At 43.3% G+C, this 21,498-nt stretch overlaps 2 protein-coding genes across 5 annotated transcripts; one reads left to right on the forward strand and one right to left on the reverse strand.

Moving 5' to 3' along the window:
- On the reverse strand, positions 1-7,568 carry LOC109894079 (zinc finger protein 23-like). Of its 3 annotated transcripts, none has more exons than XM_031828200.1 (6): positions 6,601-7,568; positions 5,807-5,937; positions 5,455-5,601; positions 3,506-3,670; positions 2,853-2,964; positions 1-2,055 (listed from the first exon to the last, which is right to left on the reverse strand). In XM_031828200.1, exons 1-6 carry the CDS (start codon positions 6,881-6,883, stop codon positions 1,736-1,738), a joined length of 1,158 nt encoding a protein of 385 aa, XP_031684060.1. In that variant the 5' UTR covers positions 6,884-7,568; the 3' UTR covers positions 1-1,735. The 3 variants fall into 3 exon arrangements, with proteins under 3 accessions (XP_031684060.1, XP_031684059.1, XP_031684058.1); XM_031828199.1 differs by having other exon boundaries at positions 5,437-5,601; XM_031828198.1 differs by lacking the exons at positions 1-2,055; positions 2,853-2,964; positions 3,506-3,670 and having other exon boundaries at positions 4,060-5,601.
- Positions 7,569-8,630: 1,062 nt separating this feature from the next.
- LOC109894755 (transcriptional regulator prz1-like) lies at positions 8,631-16,552 on the forward strand. 2 transcript variants are annotated; one of them, XM_031828145.1, is made up of 7 exons: positions 8,631-9,152; positions 9,591-9,721; positions 9,897-10,070; positions 11,826-11,957; positions 12,218-12,329; positions 12,561-12,682; positions 15,381-16,552. In XM_031828145.1, the coding sequence occupies exons 1-7, from the start codon at positions 8,894-8,896 to the stop codon at positions 16,302-16,304; spliced, it is 1,854 nt and encodes a 617-aa protein (XP_031684005.1). In that variant the 5' UTR covers positions 8,631-8,893; the 3' UTR covers positions 16,305-16,552. The 2 variants fall into 2 exon arrangements, with proteins under 2 accessions (XP_031684005.1, XP_031684006.1); XM_031828146.1 differs by lacking the exon at positions 15,381-16,552 and adding an exon at positions 14,248-15,119.
- The last annotated feature ends 4,946 nt before the right edge of the window (positions 16,553-21,498 follow it).

Consider the following 21,498-nt stretch of genomic DNA (forward strand, 5'->3'; position numbering starts at 1 on the left):
GTCAATTTAGTCTTTAATTTGAGCAAAACTGTCATGCACTCTCACACGGGACTTTGACACATCTTCACTACTACATAAATAATTTATTAGAATACTTTGGAAAAGGTTCAACACTACACACATCTTCACTACTTCATGTCAAGTAAACATGAAATAAGGCACTATCTTTATCTCACTATGAAACACCATCAACCTAAAGAGAATTAGTTGTCACTTCATCAGTGAAGCATTTTTACAGACACCATCACAACAACCATCACCTTATCACACTAATTCTTTCCTCATGTTACCTCAACAAGTTCCCTACGATATCAAAAACCAAAATAATTAACTACCAACAAACTATACTGAACAAAAATATAAACACACATGTAAAGTGTTGGTCCCATGTTTCATGAGCTGAAATAAAAGATCCCAGAAATGTTCCATATGCACAAAAAGCTTATTTCTCTCAAATGTTGTGCACAAATTTGTTTACATCCCTGTTAGTGAGCATTCCTGCTTTGCCAACATAATCCATCCATCTGACAGGTGTGGCATTTCAAGAAGCTGATTAAACAGCATGATCATTACACAGGTACACCTTTTGCTGGGGACAATAAAAGGCCACTCTAAAATGTGCAGTTTTGTCTCACAACACAAAGCCACAGATATCTCACGTTTTGAGGGAAGATACAATTGGCATGCTGACTGCAGGAATGTCCACCAGAGATGTTGCCAGAGAACTTAATGTTAATTTCTCTACCATAAGCTGCTTCCAATGTCGTTTTAGAGAATTTGGCTGTATCCAACTGGCCTCAACCAGACCACGTGTAACCACGCCAGCCCTCCACATCCAGCTTCTCCACCTGCGGGATCGTCTGAGACGAGCCACCCGGACAGCTGATGAAACGGAGTATTACTGTCTGTAATAAAGCCCTTTTGTGAGGATAAACTCCTTCTGATTGGCTGGGCCTGGCACCCCAGAGGATTAGCATTGGCTCCCAGGTGGGGAGGCCTATGCCCTCCCAGGCCCACCCATGGCTGCACCCCTGCCCAGTCATGTGAAATCCATAGATTAGGGCCTGATGAATTCATTTCAATTGACTGATTTCCTTATATAAACTTTAACTCACCCAATTGTTGCATGATGCATTTATATTTTTGTTCAGTATAACTAGCACTACATTACATTTCACTATACATGGGCCGTGTGCATTTTCTGCTAGTGTATCCTGAGGTAGCTCCTCTCTGAGAACACAGGCAAATGGCCCCTCTCCTGTGTAGATCTTCAGGTGGGGAATCTGGGGAAGGTGTAGGATTTCTCCCCTGGGTGGACCCTCTTCAGGTTGGTTGAGTCTGAGAAACTAGCCTGGCACAGGTGGCAGCTGAACGATTTCTCCCCTTTGTGCATCCTCTGGTGGATCTCTACCTGTTTGGGGAAACTGAAGGCTTTCCCACAGAATGAAAACGGTAAGCGCCACCACCTTTACTTATTCCATCTGTATTACTGTCATTTGTCAATGGGCTTGTCTAACCATTTAGTGTTGATGCACTGGCATTTTCTGAGGTCTGGTTAAACATTAGGAGAGTGTGAGGAGGTCGAAGGCCAGGGAGTGTCTGTGTTGTCACAGGGTCCATGTTCCAGTTGATAGATCCTACAGAAGGCAGGCTGAAGGCAGCACCTGTTAGGGGGTCAACCTCATGCGCCATCACTCTGTCTGAAACACAATTATAGGAGCAGGATGGAGCATCGCTAGCCGAGTCTGTGTCTGTTCTCACCCGCTGCATACGGACACTTCCTTCCTTGTCTACGCCTCGCCCTGGTCTCAGCCAGTCTGTTATCATGGAGAGTAAGTTCGGATGTTGATTTCTGTTCGATTGTCTGTTTCTGGTTGTGGTAAACAGTGTTGTTCCCCGGCCCAGAGTTGATTACACTGTCCCATCCACTGACCTCCACTATGTCGCCTCTGGTCCTGGCCTGCTCGGTTATGTTGTCCCCTGGGCCATTGGCTGCACCTGTCTGGGAATCCAAGATGGCCTCCCAGTCTCCTCTGTTCGCTTCCAGCCAACCATCTACAGGAAAATGTTACTGTCAAGACTTAACAAACATGACGCATGGATAGATTTTTAGACATGGATTTTTTGTGTATTTTCCTGGTGATGTCTGACTTATGTTAAGATACACCGAGTGTACAAAACATTAGGAATATCTTCCTAATATTGAGTGACACCCCCATTTCCTTTCAGAACAGCCACAATTTGTTGAGGCATGGACTCTACAAGGTGTCGAAAGTGTTCCACAGGGATGCTGGCCCATGTTGACGCCAATGTTGTGTCAAGTTGGCTGGATGTCCTGTGAGTGGTGGACCATTCTTGATACGCTCAGGAAACCGTTGAGCATGAAAAACCCAGCAGCGTTGCAGTTCTTGACACACTCAAACCGGTGCACCTGGCACCTACTACCATAACCTGTTCAAAGGCACTTAAAAATTTGGTCTTACCCACCCTCTGAATGGCACACATACACAATTCATGTCTCAATTGTCTCAAGGCTTAAAGAACCCTTCTTTAACCTGTCTCCTCCCTTTATCTACAAGGATTAAAGTGGATATAACAGGTGACATCAATAAGGGATCCTAATTTTCACATGGTCAATCTATATCATGGATAGAGCAGGTGTTCCTAATGATTTGTACACTTGGTGTACACATTTCAGTTTTGTATTTTATACAAATTGAATTGATATTGTTTAATAAATAAAGTACTCATATTGTTTCATATGAGTTTAATAGAAAATTAATAGCCAGGCACATTAGTATTCCCATTGAAGATCTATTACAGTATGTGGGCTATATGTATTTCTCCCTTACCTTGCTCCCCCATCTTTAGTCCACTCAGCAGATCAATGCTCTCTGGTCCGTCTTCTATTGTCTCCTCTTTGACTAGCAGAAGATCAGGCATCCCATCCTCCATGTTTACTGACTGTAAGAGATACAGAGTGAGAGGATGTTAGATCAATAAATCTGATATGAGCACTGTGCTATGGAGCATCTTCTGATTGGACAATGAGGGATTGCTATTAATACTATGCAAACGTGTTAGTTGATTTGATTACTTGACACTCTTTAAAGGGATAGTTTGTGATTTTGGCAACTATCTACTTCTTCAGTCAGATTAACCTGTGGATACCATTTTTACGTCTCTGCATCCAGTATGCAAGAAGTTAGAGGCAATTTCGCGAGCCAGCTTAGCGCAAAGACTGGAAGTCTTCAGGTACAGCTAGCATGTAACTTTAAGAGTGTCAAGTAATAAAATCAACGAATAATTCAAAGGCATCGTCCCACACTTAAAACAAAAATAATCAAGACCTGGGCACCTAGTCTCAGAGTACAAGTGATAATCAAGGATTTTTCCAAATAGAAAAGGCAAAACTGCTCCTAGATCTGCAAATCTACTCTGACACATTTTGTGGATATGGGTCCTGACCTAATACCATACAGACTGTAGTTCACAGTGGGCTCACCTCAGTGAGACGGTATGTGGCCCTGTGCTGCTCAGCTAGTTCCTCTGTGGGGTCAGGAGGAGGTGTAGTTTGGTTGTCCCCCATGACCATGTTCCCCTCAGGGTTCCACAGACCCTCCTCACACCCCTCCTCCTTCATACGCAGCACCTCTGGACCCTCCTCCTCCTGGAAGAGAGACGTGATGCAGATCACACAGACATACACTCCCTCAGGTACATACACACAGATAATAAACACACTTTCAACATGGAGTGTTTACCCATCCCCACTATTTTTGAGTCCTATACTGTAGTTATATAATGACTTCATTGTTGTTAAACCCATCATGGTGGACATAAATATGATAATGTGGGTAAAAACAAGTCAGCTATGATAAGTCAAAAGTCATCAGACAAACCTGACTAAACTATAATGACGTGTACAGTAGGTGATTGTTAGTGTGTGGGTATATTTAGTAAGTGTATATTGGTTATAAAGCACTGTTGTATGTATGCAGAATAGGGTGAGATCAGATGTGATGTATACTAAAGAGAGTCTCAATGAAAGTCTTAGAATGAAAAGTCACATTTTGTGTTTATTAAACATAAACAAGTGTTAAATATATCATATGAAAACCACACATACACATACACATCAACAAAAACAACTGTATTCATTCAAGTGTCTTGGGGGGAAAAAAATAAGTTGTTGAATGGAAGCAATGAAAAAGGCATTTGTGAAAATCATATAGCCTACACAGTACAAATACAATATGTATCAGACTTTAGGCTTATATATCACACAATGTCTGGATGCAATATTCTACCCAGTAATATTGAACACTGAAATATGTTACTCTCATTAGTCCAAATTCATCTGTGGATCTTTTCTGCTGACAATGACAATACATCTTTGTCTTTAATGTAGGGTTTGATCTAAAAGTCAGAAGCGGTTGGGTGGAATTTTTACTTTCTATGTTATACAGTGGAATGGTTTTTCTGCTGGTGTGTCCTGAGGCAACTCCTCTCTGAGAACCTCATCCTGCAGTGCATACAGGCGAAGGGCCTCTCTCCCGTGTGGACCCTCTGGTGCCTCTTCAGGTCACCAGCCTGGGCGAAGCGCATGTGACACTGGGTACAGCTGAATGGTTTCTCCCCTGTGTGGACCCTATGATGCCTCTTCAGGGTGCCAGCTTGGCTGAAGCACATGTGACACTGGGTACAGCTGAAGGGTTTCACCCCAGTGTGGATCCTCTGGTGGACCTCCACCTTCTGGAGGCAGCTGAAGCCTTTGTTACAGAACATGCAGAGGAACCGTTTCTCTTTACTATTGCCTGATGTGGCTCCCCCTGCCTGAGCCTGAGCCCTGTTGTTTGAGTTCAATACCTGATCGAAAAGAATGCGGCCGTGTGAATCGGAAGGTGCCATCGACTTAGACACTGGGTCGCGATCCCTGAACGCATGTAAAGGGGAGTTGGTTGCGACATTTAGATTTGTCTCTAAGCTCTCCCTGTTGTTTAAGAAGTCACTAGTGTTGCCCTGCGAGTGTCCTTCTAACTGAGTCTCATCTGCATTCCATGTCAGAGGAGTGTCGCCCTCCACTTTTACCTCATCTACGACCAGACCCTCCCCTTTCTTATCTAGGCACCCTTCAGAATATACACTACTACTGTACGGGTTCCAGTTCCCTCTCATTGGATTAGTCTGTGTATCTAAGCCCACAGGCATGTCACCAGGTATCATCTCTGTCCCTGTAGAGTATGAACAGGATGGATCATTGCCAGTCTGTAACGAGTCACTTGGGTCCTGATGAGACAAAACTGTCCTCGGGCTCGTGTTACCATAAAGTAAATGCTCTGAGTGGGGAGCAGGAGGACAGCCCAGTTGGTCCAGCACCGTTAAAGTCTCGATATCTGTTTCTGACTTGAGGAAGACGTTCTGCGTTCCACTAACCTCCGGCGTTCCACTGACCTCCGTGATGCTGTGTTGGGTCCTGGGCTGCACTGTGGCTACAGGGTGCACGCCAGCCGTTCCAGTCTGGATGTTTCTACTGTGCCATGGATCCTCTTCTCCTTCAGACCTCTCCAGCTTGACCGCAGGACCTGCTGCCTCTGCAGACTGACAAGAAGAAAGGAAGTTATTACTGGTACATGAGTTGAATTGGATAACAATGTCATAGGGAAGTCTAACAAACTCCCCAATGGCAGTTAAATTACGATGTAAATGGAAACTAGTGAATAGCTGAGGGGAGCCTTTCTGAAATAAACAGACCACATTTTATTCACAAAGTAACTAATTTTTAATGCAACACTATTACACTAACCTCTATCATGATAACGTGCTGGGTTGAGGTTCCACTTCCCTCGTCAACAGTGATTGGTTGGTCATCTCTCCATGTATTGTGTCCCGCTGGCTTCACAAAGTTCCTGTGGCCTCCAGTGAGATGTCCTTCACCTTAGAGAATTATTAGGGGTTATAAGCTGGGTGGTTCGAGCCCTGAATGCTGATTGGCTGACAGCCATGTCAGACTGTATACCACAGGTATGGCAAAACATTTACTTTTACTTCTATAATTACATTTGTAACCAGTTTATAATTGCAATAAGGCACCTCTAGGGGTTTGTGGTATATGGCCAATATACCACGGCTACGGGCTGTATCCAGACACTCCGTGTTGCATTGTCCATAAGAACAGCCCAAGCACCATGGTATATTGGCCATATACCACATCCCCTTGGGCTTATTGCTTAATTAAATAAGTGGTTAGGTTAGTTACTGTCAATGCTCAACGGTATATTATAACCTATTGACACGGTCTAGAATTGGCAAGGATGTAACTTAACACTTTGCATAACTTCTTGATATACTATTTATAGATCAATTGATGATGTTCTAGGCATCATATTGTTTTCAATGCATAAATAATAGGAAATGCAGTAAATCAAGAACCTGGTTAGAATATGATATGGTGTGTTTGTGCAAGATAGTTAAGTAATCAGAGGAATTATTGCATACTATCCAAAAACTGACCAAGACCCAATTCTGGTTAACACATCTAAAGTTACACAAGTGCAGTGGGGAGAAAGGCCGCGCAGCTCGACCTTCTGCTAAATGTACCTCTTGCCATTCCTCTGTATCGGTCGAGGATCTTGACACTACTGGGACGACTGGCGAGGACCCGCTCTCGCGTTGTCCTCTCTGCGCGCTCCCGTGCCACCTTCAGTTCCAGTTGCTGTAGTTTCTTCCGCAATCCCCTGTTTTCTTTCTGGCTTTGGGAAATTTCCAAACGAAACACTGCATAGTCGTCGTCTACGAGTTTACAGATCTCTGCCACGGCTGCATTCGCTAGCACCTCCACGATGGAGGCTATTTGAGTGTGAAAAACCATACCGTTATCCATTGTTAACAGCTACTAGCTAGCGTTACCTAACATCTATCAACCAAGTCTTGTCTCCAACGCAAATTAAAGACTACCTGGGGCAAATATGTGATGGTGTGCAGTTAAATTAGTCATAGTTTGAGTTCCATTGTGTTAATGAATCTAACAAAAACACTAACGTGAAAATTGATCTTGGTCAACGCTTACTTCCGTTAACTTCTTCTTCTGTGAGGTTTTATGGCGAACTACACGCAAATGGTGTGTACTGCCGCCACCAACTGGACGGGGGTGGGGGGAAAAAAATCATAAAATAAATGTGAATTCCATTATGGGGATGGGAAAATAACATTTTACAAAACATTTACAAAACTACATTCACATTTCCTTCAGTCATGAAAAACAAAATACCATGTTCAGTCTCTGGGGCCTGAGAGGGTGGGACTGCATGAGACAGTACTCCATGTAGAGCCTCGTCAAATATTTTCATCCCAGAAAGTGTTCCGTTGCAGAAGTGAAGTCTATCTTTCTTGACTTCTTTTCAACTTGTGCAGTGCCATTTACTCCCATCCACAAAATCCACTTTCTTCACATGAATCATTTCTGGGTCCTGCTGCTGGTGATGGGGCCTACTCAGGCTCCTTTCTGTTCACCTTCACACTCCTGGGCCAGACTACACTCAATCATATGACCCACTGAAGAGATGAGTCTTCAGTAAAGACTTAAAGGTTGAGACCGAGTTTGCGTCTCTCACATGGGTAGGCAGACCATTCCATAAAAATGTAGCTCTATAGGAGAAAGCCCTGGCTCCAGCTGTTTGCTTAGAAATTCTAGGGACAATTGGCAGGCCTGCGTCTTGTGACCGTAGCGTACGTGTAGGTATGTACGGCAGGACCAAATCAGAGAGATAGGTAGGAGCAAGCCCATGTAATGCTTTGTAGGTTAGCAGTAAAGCCAGTGTAGGGAGGCTAGCACTGGAGTAATATGATACATTTTTTTGGTTCTAGTCAGGATTCTAGCAGCCGTATTTAACACTTACTGAAGTTTATTTAGTGCTTTATCCGGGTAGCCGGAAAGTAGAGCATTGCAAGTAGTCTAACCTAGAAGTAACAAAAGCATGGATACATTTTTCTGCATAGTGATATTACGTCTGATCTCGCAATGTAATGTATGTTTGATAGGTGTAATCTAGAGCTAAGCATGTTGATTTTTAACTCGCTCGTTGAATTATGCAAGAGAACATGACAACAACAGTAATTATTGAGTCAGTCTAGACAGTCTAGGTGAGTACAGGTTGGGTAGACGGAGCAAGTGATTGGTGGTTGCAGCCTTGTTCCTCCCTTTTATGTTAATGTATTAATATATTCAAGAACAATGTTTATTTATGCAAAAAAAGACATAACATTTGCTTTATTTTAACACAAAATATATTTAAAAAAATACCCGATACAATAATAAAATGTATATATGAGTACATTGTAAGAAAAACAAGTGAAATGTAATAATACTTTGATGACCTAAATTCCCACAATAAAGCCCTGATCTCCATTCATGTTGAACAGAATCATCCCATTGTCTAAAATTGCATTGCACAGATGGAACAGAAATTCCAGAAGATTGATTTGGTAGTAGTAGCAGATAACTTTTAGGGCCAAAATAGTGGGAAGAGGTGGTGGGTTTGTTGGGAATAGTGGCGTGTATGTAGGGTAAGATGGGGGTGCAATTAAATCCCCCCAATTTACTTTACATTTCACACTACGACCTGTGAAAGACAGCAATACGCAACTAAGCGTCTAGTCTGCCGGGAAAGCCACACGAAGAAGAGTGTAAACGGAAGTGAACACTAAGAACATTTTCCACGTTAGCGTTTTTGTTGTTATTTAGATTTTATTCATTATTAACACCCTGGAATACAAAATAGGAATAATTTAACTGCACAGCATCACATACTTACGACATGTAGTCTTTAATTCGCTTTGGAGACAGGACTTGGTTGATAGGTGTTATCTAGGTAACGCTAGCTAGCTGCTAACAATGGCTAACTGTATGGTTTTTCAAACTCAAATAGCCTCCATCATGGAGGTGTTAGCGAATGCAGCCGTGGCAGAGATCTGTAAACTCGTAGACGACGACTATGCAGTGTTTCGTTTGGAAATAACTCAAAGCCAGAAAGAAAACAGGTCATTGCGGAGGAGACTACAGCTACTGGAACTGAAGGTGTCACGGGAGCGCGTCCTCGCCATTCGACCCAGTAGTGTCAAGATCCTCGACAAATACAGAGGAATGTCAAGAGGTAACGTTACATTTTACAGAAGGCATGGGTTGTCGCCCCGTTCTCAGCTGCACATGTGTTCATAGGTATTACCCAGAATTGGGTCTTGGTCCGTTTTTGGATAGTATGCAATAATTCCGCAGATTATTTAGCAAAGAAACAATATATTCTAACCTGATTATTAATTTACAGCATTGCCTATGATTTAATCAATGAAAACAATGTAATACATGGAACATAATACATAGATAGTAAAAACCCTGTTGGCTTGGGTATTCAAACCAGCAACCATCTGGTTACTGGCCCAACGCTCTAACCGCTAGGCTACCTACCGCCCTGTATATCAAGATAAATTACCTTATGTCCTTGCCATTTCTAGACATTGTCAATAATGTACAATATACCGTTGAACATTGACAGTAGTTAACCTAACCACCTCTTTCCCCCAAACGCTCTCAGGTGAAGGACATCTCACTGGAGGCCACAGGAGCTTTGTGAAGCCTGTGGGACACAATACATGGAGAGATGACCAACCAATCACTGTTGATGAGGGGAATGGAACCTCGATCCAGCACATTATCATGATAGAGGTTAGTGTAATAGTGTTGCATAAAAATGGTGTTATTTGTAAATCAAACGTGGCTATTCACTTGCTTACATGTACATCCTAATTAATCTGCCATAGAGGCATTGTTATCTTCCCTACGACATTGTTATCCAACTCAACTCATGTATCGGTAATAACCTCCTCTCTTCTTATGTCAGTCTGCAGATGCAGAGGCTGCAGGTCCTGGGGTCAAGCAGGAGAGGTCTGAAGGAGAGGAGGACCCACAGCATAGCAGAGACATCCAGACTGGTGCGGCTAGAGAGCCCCCTGTAGCCACGGATGAACCCACCACTGCCCCAGTGCAGCCCAGGACCCAACGAAGCGGCACGGAGGTCAGTGGAACGCCGAACGCCGTCCTCAAGTCAGACACAAAGACTTTAACGGGCCTGGGGCGACTGGGCTGTCCCCCTGCTCCCTGCACAGAGTATATACTTTACGGTAGCTCGAGGACGGTTTTGTCCCATCAGGACTCGTTACAGACTCACAATGATCCGTCCTGTTCATATGCTACAGGGACACAGATGATGTCTGGTGACTTGCCTGTGGGATTAGATACACAGACTAATCCAATGAGAGGGGACTGGAACCAGTACAGTAGTAGTGTAAACTCTGAAGGGTTCCTAGATAAGAAAGGGGAGGGTCTGGTCGTAGATGAGGTGACTGTGAAAGTGGAGGATGACGCTCCTCTGACATGGAATGCAGACGAGACTCACTTAGGAAAAGGACACTCGCAGGGCAACACAAGTGACTTCTTAGACTACAGGGAAAGTTTAGAGACCAATCTAAATGTCGCAACCCACTCCCCTTTACACCGAGTGACCATGTGGATGGCACCTTCCAATTCACAAGGCAGCATCCTTTTCGAACAGGTATCGAACTCAAATGATCAAAAGGCCAAGGAGCGGGAAGGGGCAACAACAACGGGTGGTAAAGAGAAGCGGTTTCTCTGCATGTTCTGTAACAAAGGTTTCAGCTGTTCCCAGAAGGTGGAGATCCATCAGAGGGTCCACACAGGGGTGAAACCCTTCACCTGTATCCAGTGTCACATGCGCTTTGCCCATGCGGGCAACCTGAAGAGGCACCAGAGGGTCCACACAGGGGTGAAACCCTTCAGCTGTACCCAGTGTCACATGTGCTTCGCCCAGGCTGGTGACCTGAAGCGGCACCAGAGGGTGCACACAGGGGAGAAACCCTACAGCTGTACCCAGTGTCCAATGCGCTTCGCCCAGGCAGGTGACCTGAAAAGGCACCTGAAGGTCCACACATGAGGAGGCCATTTTCCTGTACGCACTGCAGGAAGAGGTTCTCGGAAAGGAGCTACCTCAGGATACACCAGCAGAAAAACCACTCCACTCCATATCTTCTGACATTTAGATCAAACCCTGCATTAAAGACAAAGATTCATTTTGATTGTTGTCAACAGAAAAGATCCGCAGATGCATTTGGAATAACGAGAGTAACCGATTTCAGTGTTTAATATTCCTGGGTAGAATATTGCATCCAGACATTGTGTGATATATATATATATATATATATATATACGCCTAAAAAGTCTGTTACATATTGTGTTTGTACTGTGTAGGATATATGATGTCCGCAAATGCATGTTTCATTACTTCCATCCTCAATACATTTTTTCCCAAGACACTTTTAATAAAAAAAGTTCATGCAGATTTTTATGTGGTATTCATATGGTGTATTTGACACTTGTTCATGTTTAATAAACATAAAATTGGACTTTTCATTCTTAGACTTTCATTAAGGAAGCGCTTTATAATCAATATAGACTTAAATATAATAAATATACTTACACATATCCACACACTAACAAACACCTACTGTACATGTCAAAATAGTTTAGTCAGGTTTGTCTGATGATGACATAGCTGACTTATATTTACCCACATCATCATATTTACATCAACCATGATGGGTTTAATAACAATGAAGTCATTCTGTGACTACAGTATAGGACTCAAACGTAGTGGGGATGGGTAAACACTCCCAAGTGTGTTATTATCCATGTTTGTGTGTACGTACCTGAGGGAGTGTATGTCTGTGTAATCTGTATCACCTGTCTCTTCCAGGAGGAGGGGTGTGAGGAGGGTCTGGGGAACCCTGAGGGGACCATGGTCATGGAGGACAACCAGCCTACACCTCCTCCTGAACCCACAGAGGACCCAGCTGCGCAACACAGGACCACACACAGTCTCACTGAGGTGAGCCCACTGAACTACTGTCTGAATGATATTAGGTGGGGACCTGATCCTTAGACTTTGTGGATACGGGCCCAGGTCTTGATATATTTTGTCAAAAGTGTGGGACAATGTCTTTGAGTTATCTAACCAGTAGCAAATTAACTTACATGTTACATAGTACTCATAGCAATCCTTCATTGCCCAATCAGAAGATGCTCCATAGCAGGGTGCTGATATCAGATGTCTTGATCCAACATCCTCTCACTCTGTATCTCTTACAGTCAGTAGACATGGAGGATGGGAAGCCTCATCTGCTGCTGGTCAAAGTGGAGACAATAGAAGACGGACCAGAGAGCATTGATCTGCTGAGTGGACCTAAGATGGGGGAGCAAGTTAAGAGAGAAATACATATAGCCTCCATACAGTAATAGATCTTCAATGGGAAAACTGATGCGCCTGACAATTTTCTTGTCTGAATTTTCTTCATTCATTAAATGAAATCAACACAACTTATGTTTACATACACATAATGTATGAACTTGACCAGGTAATTGACAAAAAAAACTCCATATGTAGAGTTTTCTCTGCCATGTTTTTAGTCTAATTTCTGACCTCTTCTTGTAGGTGGGTGGCTGGAGGCTAACAGAGGAGACTGGGCAGTCATCTTGGATTCCCAGACCGGTGCAGCCAAGGACCCAGGGGACAACATCACTGAGCAAGACAGGACCAGCGGCGATATAGTGGAGGTCAGTGGATGGAACAGCGTCCTCAACTCTGGGCTGGGGAACAACACTGTTAACCAGAAACAGACAGTTGATCACAAAACAACATCCGAACTTAGTCTCCATGACAACAGACTGGCTGAGACCAGGACAAGGCGTAGATTCCATCCAGGACAGGGAGGTGTCCGTATGCGGCGGGAGAGAACAGGCGCTGCTCCTATAGTTGTGATTCAGAGAGACTGATGGCGCCTCAGGTTAACCCCCTAACACAGTGATCACTAACCTTTTCTGAGTAAAGATCACTTTCTGAGTCAAAATGCAAGCTTATGCAACATGAACCTATTAAAAACGGTACAGTAGCAATGAGGTTTGTGAAGTAGGCTATAGGCCCAATACATTATCACCGCATATTGGCATTGCTTGACTTTCCCTGCCAATACATTGTTTGGACAATTTGTAAAAAATTATATTTCAACATTTGAGATAGGCTATATGATCACACCGGTAATAGATCAGTTGTTGTATTACTTGTGAGGCACAGCTGAGTGAGCATACATTTAAATTATTTTACTGGGCTGATGGTGCCTGCATCTGATGGTCAGTCTCAGCTGAGGGAGAGAGCAGCAGATGGGCTCTGCCTCCCAGTGTCCTGCCACTCACTCTTTCCGCTGCTGTCACTGACTAAAAAGGTCTGGAGTCGTACCCCATTATGTCTGCCTCATGCACATGTTGTTACTCCTATGAGCAGAGAAGGTTAAATATTCTTCGATATAAAAAATAAAAAAACAACAACAACGCAATAACAACAACAACGCAAGCCTACCACACTTTCCTACTCATTCATTACAACTACAGTGCTGGTTGTAGTGCCAGTGGAAGTAGGACGAATGTGCATTTTATGGCTTATAAAAGTGTTGAATACAAAGTGTTGACAGTTCTGAGTAAGAACTTAAACATGAACTCACTCATATAAACAGCAGCTCTTTGCTGTATTCGTTGACAGTCTTTCTCTAGTCATGGTTTTAAACGTTTTGAAATCTCACAGTATCAACTTGGCTGTAGCTTTCTTTTAAGCTTGCTACGTTACTGTAGACACAGTAATCTGAGCCGTCTGATTGGCTGGAGGTAGGCCTATAGTGCTCTGGATTTGCTCTCCGGGCCTGCCGGGATAGCAGAGTTGACCCATTTCATGTGTCTTAAGGTACAGTGGGAACACAGCTGAATCAGTTGCACCTACCACCAACAGCGCGAGACGAATACAAATAAATAGGAACGCAAAGCTTTATCATTGGGTTTTTACAGAAATGTTTGCCGATCGACCAGTTGGTTACCACTGCCCTAACAGGTGCCGCCTTCAGCCTGCCTTTATATAGGATCTATCAACTGGAACATGGACCCTGCGACAACACAGACACTCCCTGACCTTCATCCTCCTCACACTTTCCTAATGTTAAACCAGACCTCAGACAATGCCAGTGCCTCAACACTAAATGGCTACACAAGCCTATTGACAAGTGACAGTAGTAGTAACGCTATCAGTAGATCCAGTGGCCATAATAAGCACTTCCTGTGTTTGTTCTGTGGGAAAGCCTTCAGTTTCCCCAAACAGGTGTAGATCCACCAGAGGATACACACGGGGGAAAATCTGTTTGGTTGCCATCTGTTCCAAGCAAGTTTCTCTCACTCGTCCAAGCTGAACAGGCACCACACAGGTGAGAAACCCTACAGAAACCCTACAGTGAGAAGAGCTTCTCCCACCAGCACCAACTGAAGATGCGCCTGTATGCACTGCAGGAAGAGGTTCTCAGAGAGGAGCTACCTTAGTCTTTGTAGTTAATTCTGTTGGTTTCGGATGTAGTGGGGAACTAGATGAGGTGAACTGAGGAAAGAATAAGTATGATGAGGCAGAATATATTATATGGTTGGTGTTATGCTGTCTGTAAAAATGCTTCACTGATGAAAAGTGACAACTATGTCCCTTTAGCTCAGGGGTGGGCAATTACAGTCCTCGAGGACCTGTTTGGTGTCACAGTTTTGCCCCAGCTAACACAGCTAACTCCAATAATCACCTAATCATGATCTTAATTTTAGAATGCAATTTGATTAATCAGCTGTCTTTGCTAGGGATGGAGAAAAAGTGTGACACCAATCAGGCCCTCGAGGACTGGAGTTGCCCATCCCTGCTTTAGCTTTTATAGTGAGGTAAGGATAGTGTCTTAATTAATGTTTACTTAACATGAAGTGATGAAGATGTGTGCAATGTAACGTTGAACCTTTTCCAAAGTATTCTAAAATGTATTTTATCAAAGTGAGGGTACCAGATTTACAATAAAAGGTCAAGTGTTACCATAGTGAGAAGTTATTCTACTTGTCACATTGTTTTGTGCAATAAAAGTACTGTACTTCAAAGTTATGTTAGTGTATGACTATTTTGTTGAAATTAAATACATATTCAACTCTGTGCTGACTGACTTGGTTATTTTTGCATCATTGCAGGGACTGAGTTTCCCTTAACTCAGTCGAACCAAAACATTATACTTAATTCTTGAATCAACACAAATTGACATTTTTTTATCATAAAATCCAATGGCTCCATATTGTTACGTACTTGAATCACAATGTTAGAGATGGGCTTGACTGGTTAACATTTTATAATATCATGCTTCTGTGTGTACAGCAAGGAGTTTCTTATATAAACCTTTATGCTCTTCTGTGCAATTAGTTTTTACAGTCTGCAGTCCATGAGGACCTGCTGATATCAGGTGTTGCTGGCGGGAGAGACTGGAACTTTGAGGCGGCTGGTCACAAACCCTGGCCCTGGATCAGAACCCTGGATCAGGAACCATCGCGCTTCCTTCCCGATTTGGAACTAGGACCGAACCATGAGGGACAGAGACTCCACCCCACAGAACACAACCAGTGGACAGGTGGACTGAACAACCTCAGTCCTGGTGGTCATCAGAGAGACAGAGGCTCCAGTCAGGGATCCAGTCTGCAGCCCAGACCCTTCTCTTCACAGTCTCAGTGCAGGGATGAAGCAGGGCCTGGAGCTGATAGAGACAGAGATAGACACTCCTGTTCCTATGATACAAACATCACAGTATCCATGATGAACAGAGCAGGTCACCCTGGGCTTCAGCCTTCACAGAGAGTGGTGGGAGACCCCTCTGGTGGTAGTCTAATAGGAAGTCTCTCTTCCCCTTCAGGATCTCATCATAGAAGACCTGGGTCTAGCCTTCCTCGGCTACCTCAGGTTTACCACACCAATACAGACATGGTCAGGATGGGCATTCACCACAAGAGGTACCTAGCCCATAACACAGAACACAATCCCAACAACACCCATACAATGGCTAGAGGTCAAGGAAGGAGCTCAAAGACTAACCAACTGAGGGTGGTGGCTCCTGCTTTTACCTCCGGTGTCATTGGCTCACAACGTGGGAGGCCAAGCGTTAGGTCGGACGCAGACAAGCCGCATGCATGTCCCACATGTGGGAAGCGTTTCACTGAGGCGAACTATGTGAAGAGGCACCAGACTGTTCACACCAAGGAGAGGCCCTTCAAGTGTAAATTGTGTTACAAGAGCTTTGCCTTCTTGAGTAACCTTATCAGACATAAGAGTGTCCACAATGGGAATAAATTGTAGCATTGTGGCTTGAGATGTACAAAAGGGGATATCTGAGAACCATTTTTTAGCTGACATAATATAATTATCATGTGAAATGTCTTGGGGCAAGAGGTTAATTAATCACATACCTCTCCTTAAAACCCTTTGTTAACTTTGTAAATACCTGTTTTTAGAGAGACAATAGCCTAAACCTAGTCTAGAACATGGACAGTTGAATATTTACCGTACTGAGGTTGACGTAGATGGAATAAAGTAATTGTATTGTATTATTTTCTACTGTATTCTTACTAACGCAAAGATGAGTCATTTCTTGACAGGCTGCAGGAGTGCTCCACGGGAGATGTGGCATTTGATATAAATATGAGGATGGTTCTTCTAGCCCACGAACTTGGACTTGGTTATGCAGCTCCAAAGAAAATAAGCAAAGTCCTTCCTTGCTTCCTTGCTTCTCAGTTCATATCAGAGACATGACAGGTAAATAAAAAGGGAGAGTAGGCCATTATTGTCAGGTGACTTGCTGTGTATACATAATATTTATTTCCTTGCTCCAACAAATGTATTCAAAGTTAAGAAAACAGAGTAATAGGAAGACATAACTATCCAACGAGACTGTCACATAGGCCTACAGTGTCATAGGGCTGTAGCCTAATGTGATTGGTGAGAAATTAGCTTAACATAAAGTAAATACATGCTGATATGCTAATATTTAGTCCTGCAGTTCTGTCTGTAATGTCGACAGACATAATAAGTACTTTTCCCCCTACTTTAGTTGCAGAGATTCACAGAGGGCTACTAGTCAATGGAGAGTGCTACAAAGATAATTAGAAGAGCATACGCAGATATAGGACACAGCAAAGTTTCTGAATGAGGATGCCATCATAGACATTAATGTATCCTTCGATGGCACTTGGAACAAGAGATGATTCACTTCCAACTACGGGATAGGTGTGTGCATTGGTGCTGGTACCAGCGAGCCATAGAAAATGGTGAAGATCGACCCTGACAAAAAAAAACTTGGAGGCCATACATTTTTAATAGAGATGTTGCGCAGAAAATGGCACCTGTATATCATATGATGTCAAATGATAACGTCCTCAAAATAATGTAGCACGGAGGAACCCAGAATGCAAATGAATGTCTGAACTCTGTAAATATGGTCGCGATGCCCCAAAACTGTCTTCGTGGGCAAAAGCCGCATTGACGGAACAGCCAGTACGACAAAACCCACGTTCAATGAGGGAGCCACTGCTATAACAAAGTTGATGAACAAATTGTGACTTGAAAGCACTTTGGTGACACTGGAGCAATCAGAGAGGAGTTGTGAGAGCTGATGCTGCTTCAATGGAGTGTGCCATGAGTAGGCGTAGGTCCCATGACACAGTCAAAAAAGTAAAGCGTCACCAGCAATAACTCAAAGAGGGCCTTACATATGGGGCAGGCATAGCTGATTCATGTTCTGCACATTTCAACAGCCATACAGAATCCTTGTATGTGACAAATTGAGCAAAGCGATATGAGAATTTGCCCTAAAACTGCATATTTGCCCAACAGACGAGTATTCAAAGCAAATGCTCTATTGCTTGAAACAAATGTATTAAACGTGCTAATATATTTGTAAAATGTATATTTGATGTTTACTTTTCAGTTTAGAAGTGATATATGAATAAGAGTTTAATTAATGTGACAAATTGTCATATTTTTGGAAAGTACATTCTAATTGCATTAGCGTCTTTATCGGCCATTTTCTCAAAATGACATGTTCCCTGTGCGCAAATTCTTTTTTCTCAGTCTTCAAAAGGACGTACATTCCCATTACTCCACACACAAGTTCTTAGGTCTTATAGTCAGACTTTTACAGGGGCTTTTTTTTTTATATATATCTTGTATCATTCTGATTTTAAGTGTCATTTTATGTGTAAATATATGCAAAATATGCATCCGTCATACTGAAGTGTATTTTAAATAATTCCATGAATTGGCAATATTTTAATAAACTGATCTGTAAAAGACTGACCATTAAGTGTCTTAACACAATAAAACAAAACAAAACATTCTGCCTTGAAGCAATGTGTTGAAAAACAGATTCTCATCTCTTTTATACCATCCTAACCTACGCACATACATATACACCAACATAGGGATTTTCTCACGAGTCTCACCACAGTTTATAACCACTCAGCTGACAGTTCCAGGCTCACCCAGATACTGGAGCTCTGGAGGGGCTCTCCCTGTCCTATTTTATCTCCCCAGAGTTACAGCCAGGTCAGTTCAAACATAGGTTAATGCTCGTCTTCATTCTCTTTCTACACCCACAAACATTCCTTTCTTCCTAGATCTATGCTACATAACCCCTTCCTAATGAACAAACATTATTTAACACTACTAGAAAGACAGGGTAAAATTGTTAGTTATAATTCTACATTAAATGTATACATCATTTAGTCATTATTAATAAAAATCCCATAACACTGCCCCACTGATTTGACAAAAATTGAACTGTTTGGCCATAACGACCATTGTTATGTTTGGAGGAAAAAGGGGGAGGCTTGCAAGCCGAAGGACACCATCCCAACCGTGAAGCAGCATCATATTGTGGGGATGCTTTGCTGCAGGAGGGACTGGTGCACTTCACAAAATAGATGGCGTCATGAGGATGGATAATTATGTGGATATATTGAAGCAACATCTCGAGACAGACACCAGGAAGTTAAAGCTTGGTCGCAAATGGGTCTTCCACAAGGACCACAAATATACTTCCTAAGTTGTGGCAAAATGGCTTGAGGACAACAAAGTCAAGGTATTGGAGTGACCATCACAAAGCCCTGACCTCAATCCTATAGAAAATGTGTGGGCAGAACTGAAAAAGCATGTGTGAGTCAGGAGGAATGGGCCAAAATTCCACCAACTTATTGTGGGAAGCTTGTGGAAGGCTACGTAAAACATTTGACCCAAGTTAAACAATTTAAAGGCAATGCTACCAAATACTAATTGAGTGTATGTCAACTTCTGACCTACTGGGAATGTGATGAAAGAAATCCAAACTGAAATAAATACTTCTCTCTACTATTATTCTGACATTTCACATTCTTAAAATAAAGTGGTGATCCTAACTGACTTAAGACAGGGAATTTATACTAGGATTAAATGACAGAAATGGTGAAAAACTGAGTTTAAATGTATTTGGCTAAGGAGGATGTAAACTTCCGACTTCAACTGTAACCAGTCAGACCCTTTGCTTTGAGACTTGAATTTGAGCTCAGGTGCATCCTGTTTCCACCGATCATCCTTAAGATGTTTCTACAACTTGATTGGAGTCCACCCATTAAATTCAATTGATTGGGCATGATTTGGAAAGGCACACACCTGTCTAAGTAGTCAGACCCTTTACTCAGTACTTTGATGAAGCACCGTTGGCAGAGATTACAGCCTCGAGTCTTCATGGGTATGATGCAACAAGCTTGACACACCTCTATTTGGGGAGTTTCTCCCATTCTTTTCTGCAGATCCTCTCAAGCTCTGTCATGTTGGATGATGAGCGTTGCTGCATAGCTATTTCACAGTCTCTCCAGAGATGTTTGATCGTGTTCAAGTCCGGGCTCTTGCTGGGCCGCTCAAGGACATTCAGAGACTTGTCTCGAAGCCACTTTAGCATGGTCTTGGCTGTGTGCTTAGGTTGATTGTCCTGTTGGAAGGTGAACCTTCGCCCCAGTCTGACCCTGGGTCTCGACCCCACCCTGTGCAACTGGGCACTGAACTTCCTGACGGGCCGCCCCCGGGTGGTGAGGGTAGGTAACAACATCTCCATCCCGCTGATCCTCAACACTGGGGCCCCACAAGGGTGCGTTCTGAGCCCTGTCCTGTACTCCCTGTTCACCCACGACTGCGTGGCCACGCACGCCTCCAACTCAATCGTCAAGTTTGCGGACGACACTACAGTGGTAGGCTTGATTACCAACAACGACCAGACGGCCTACAGGGAGGAGGTGAGGGCCCTCGGAGTGTGGTGAAAAACCTCACACTCAGCGTCAACAAGACAAAGGAGATGATTGTGGACTTCAGGAAACAGCAGAGGGAGCACCCCCTATCCACATCACGGACAAACTGAATTGTTCCACCAAAACACAGACAGCGTCAGAAGAAGGCGCAGCAGCGCCTCTTCAACCTCAGGAGGCTGAAGAAATTCAGCTTGTCATCAAAAGCACTCACAAACATCTACAGATGCACAATCGAGAGCATCCTGTCGGGCTGTATCACCGCCTGGTACGGCAGCTGCTCCGCCCACAACCGTAAGGCTCTCCAGAGGGTAGTGAGGTCTGCACAACGCATCACCGGGGGCAAACTACCTGCCCTCCAGGACACCTACACCACCCGATGTCACAGGAAGGCCATAAAGATCATCAAGGACAACAACCACCCGAGCCACTGCCTGTTCACCCCGCTATCATCCAGAAGGCGAGGTCAGTACAGGTGCATCAAAGCAGGGACCAAGAGACTGAAAAACAGTTTCTATCTCAAGGCCATCAGACTGTTAAACAGCCACCACTAACATTGAGTAGCTGCTGCCAACACACTGACTCAACTCCAGCCACTTTAATCATGGAAATTGATGTAAAATATATCACTAGCCACTTTAAACAATGCTACTTAATATAATGTTTACATACCCTACATTACTCATCTCATATGTATATGTATATACTGTACTCTATATCATCTACTGCATCTTTATGTAATACATGTATCACTAGCCACTTTAACTATGCCACTTTGTTTACATACCCTACATTACTCATCTCATATGTATATACTGTACTCGATACCATCTACTGCATCTTGCCTATGCCGTTCTGTACCATCACTCATTCATATCTTTATGTACATATTCTTTATCCCTTTACACTTGTGTGTATAAGGTAGTAGTTTTGGAATTGTTAAGTTAGATTACTAGTTGGTTATTACTGCATTGTCGGAACTAGAAGCACAAGCATTTCGCTATACTCGCATTAACATCTGCTAACCATGTGTATGTGACAAATACATTTGATTGTATTTGAGGTCCTGAACACTCTGGAGCAGGATCTCTCTGTCCTTTGCTCCGTTCATCTTTCCCTCAATCCTTACTAGTCTCCCAGTCCCTGCCGCTGAAAAACACTCCCACAGCATGATGATGCCACCACCATGCTTCACCGTAGGGATGGTGCAGGGTTCCTCC

This window comes from Oncorhynchus kisutch, linkage group LG7 (assembly GCF_002021735.2).
Source record: "Oncorhynchus kisutch isolate 150728-3 linkage group LG7, Okis_V2, whole genome shotgun sequence".
NCBI classification, from domain to species: domain Eukaryota; kingdom Metazoa; phylum Chordata; class Actinopteri; order Salmoniformes; family Salmonidae; genus Oncorhynchus; species Oncorhynchus kisutch.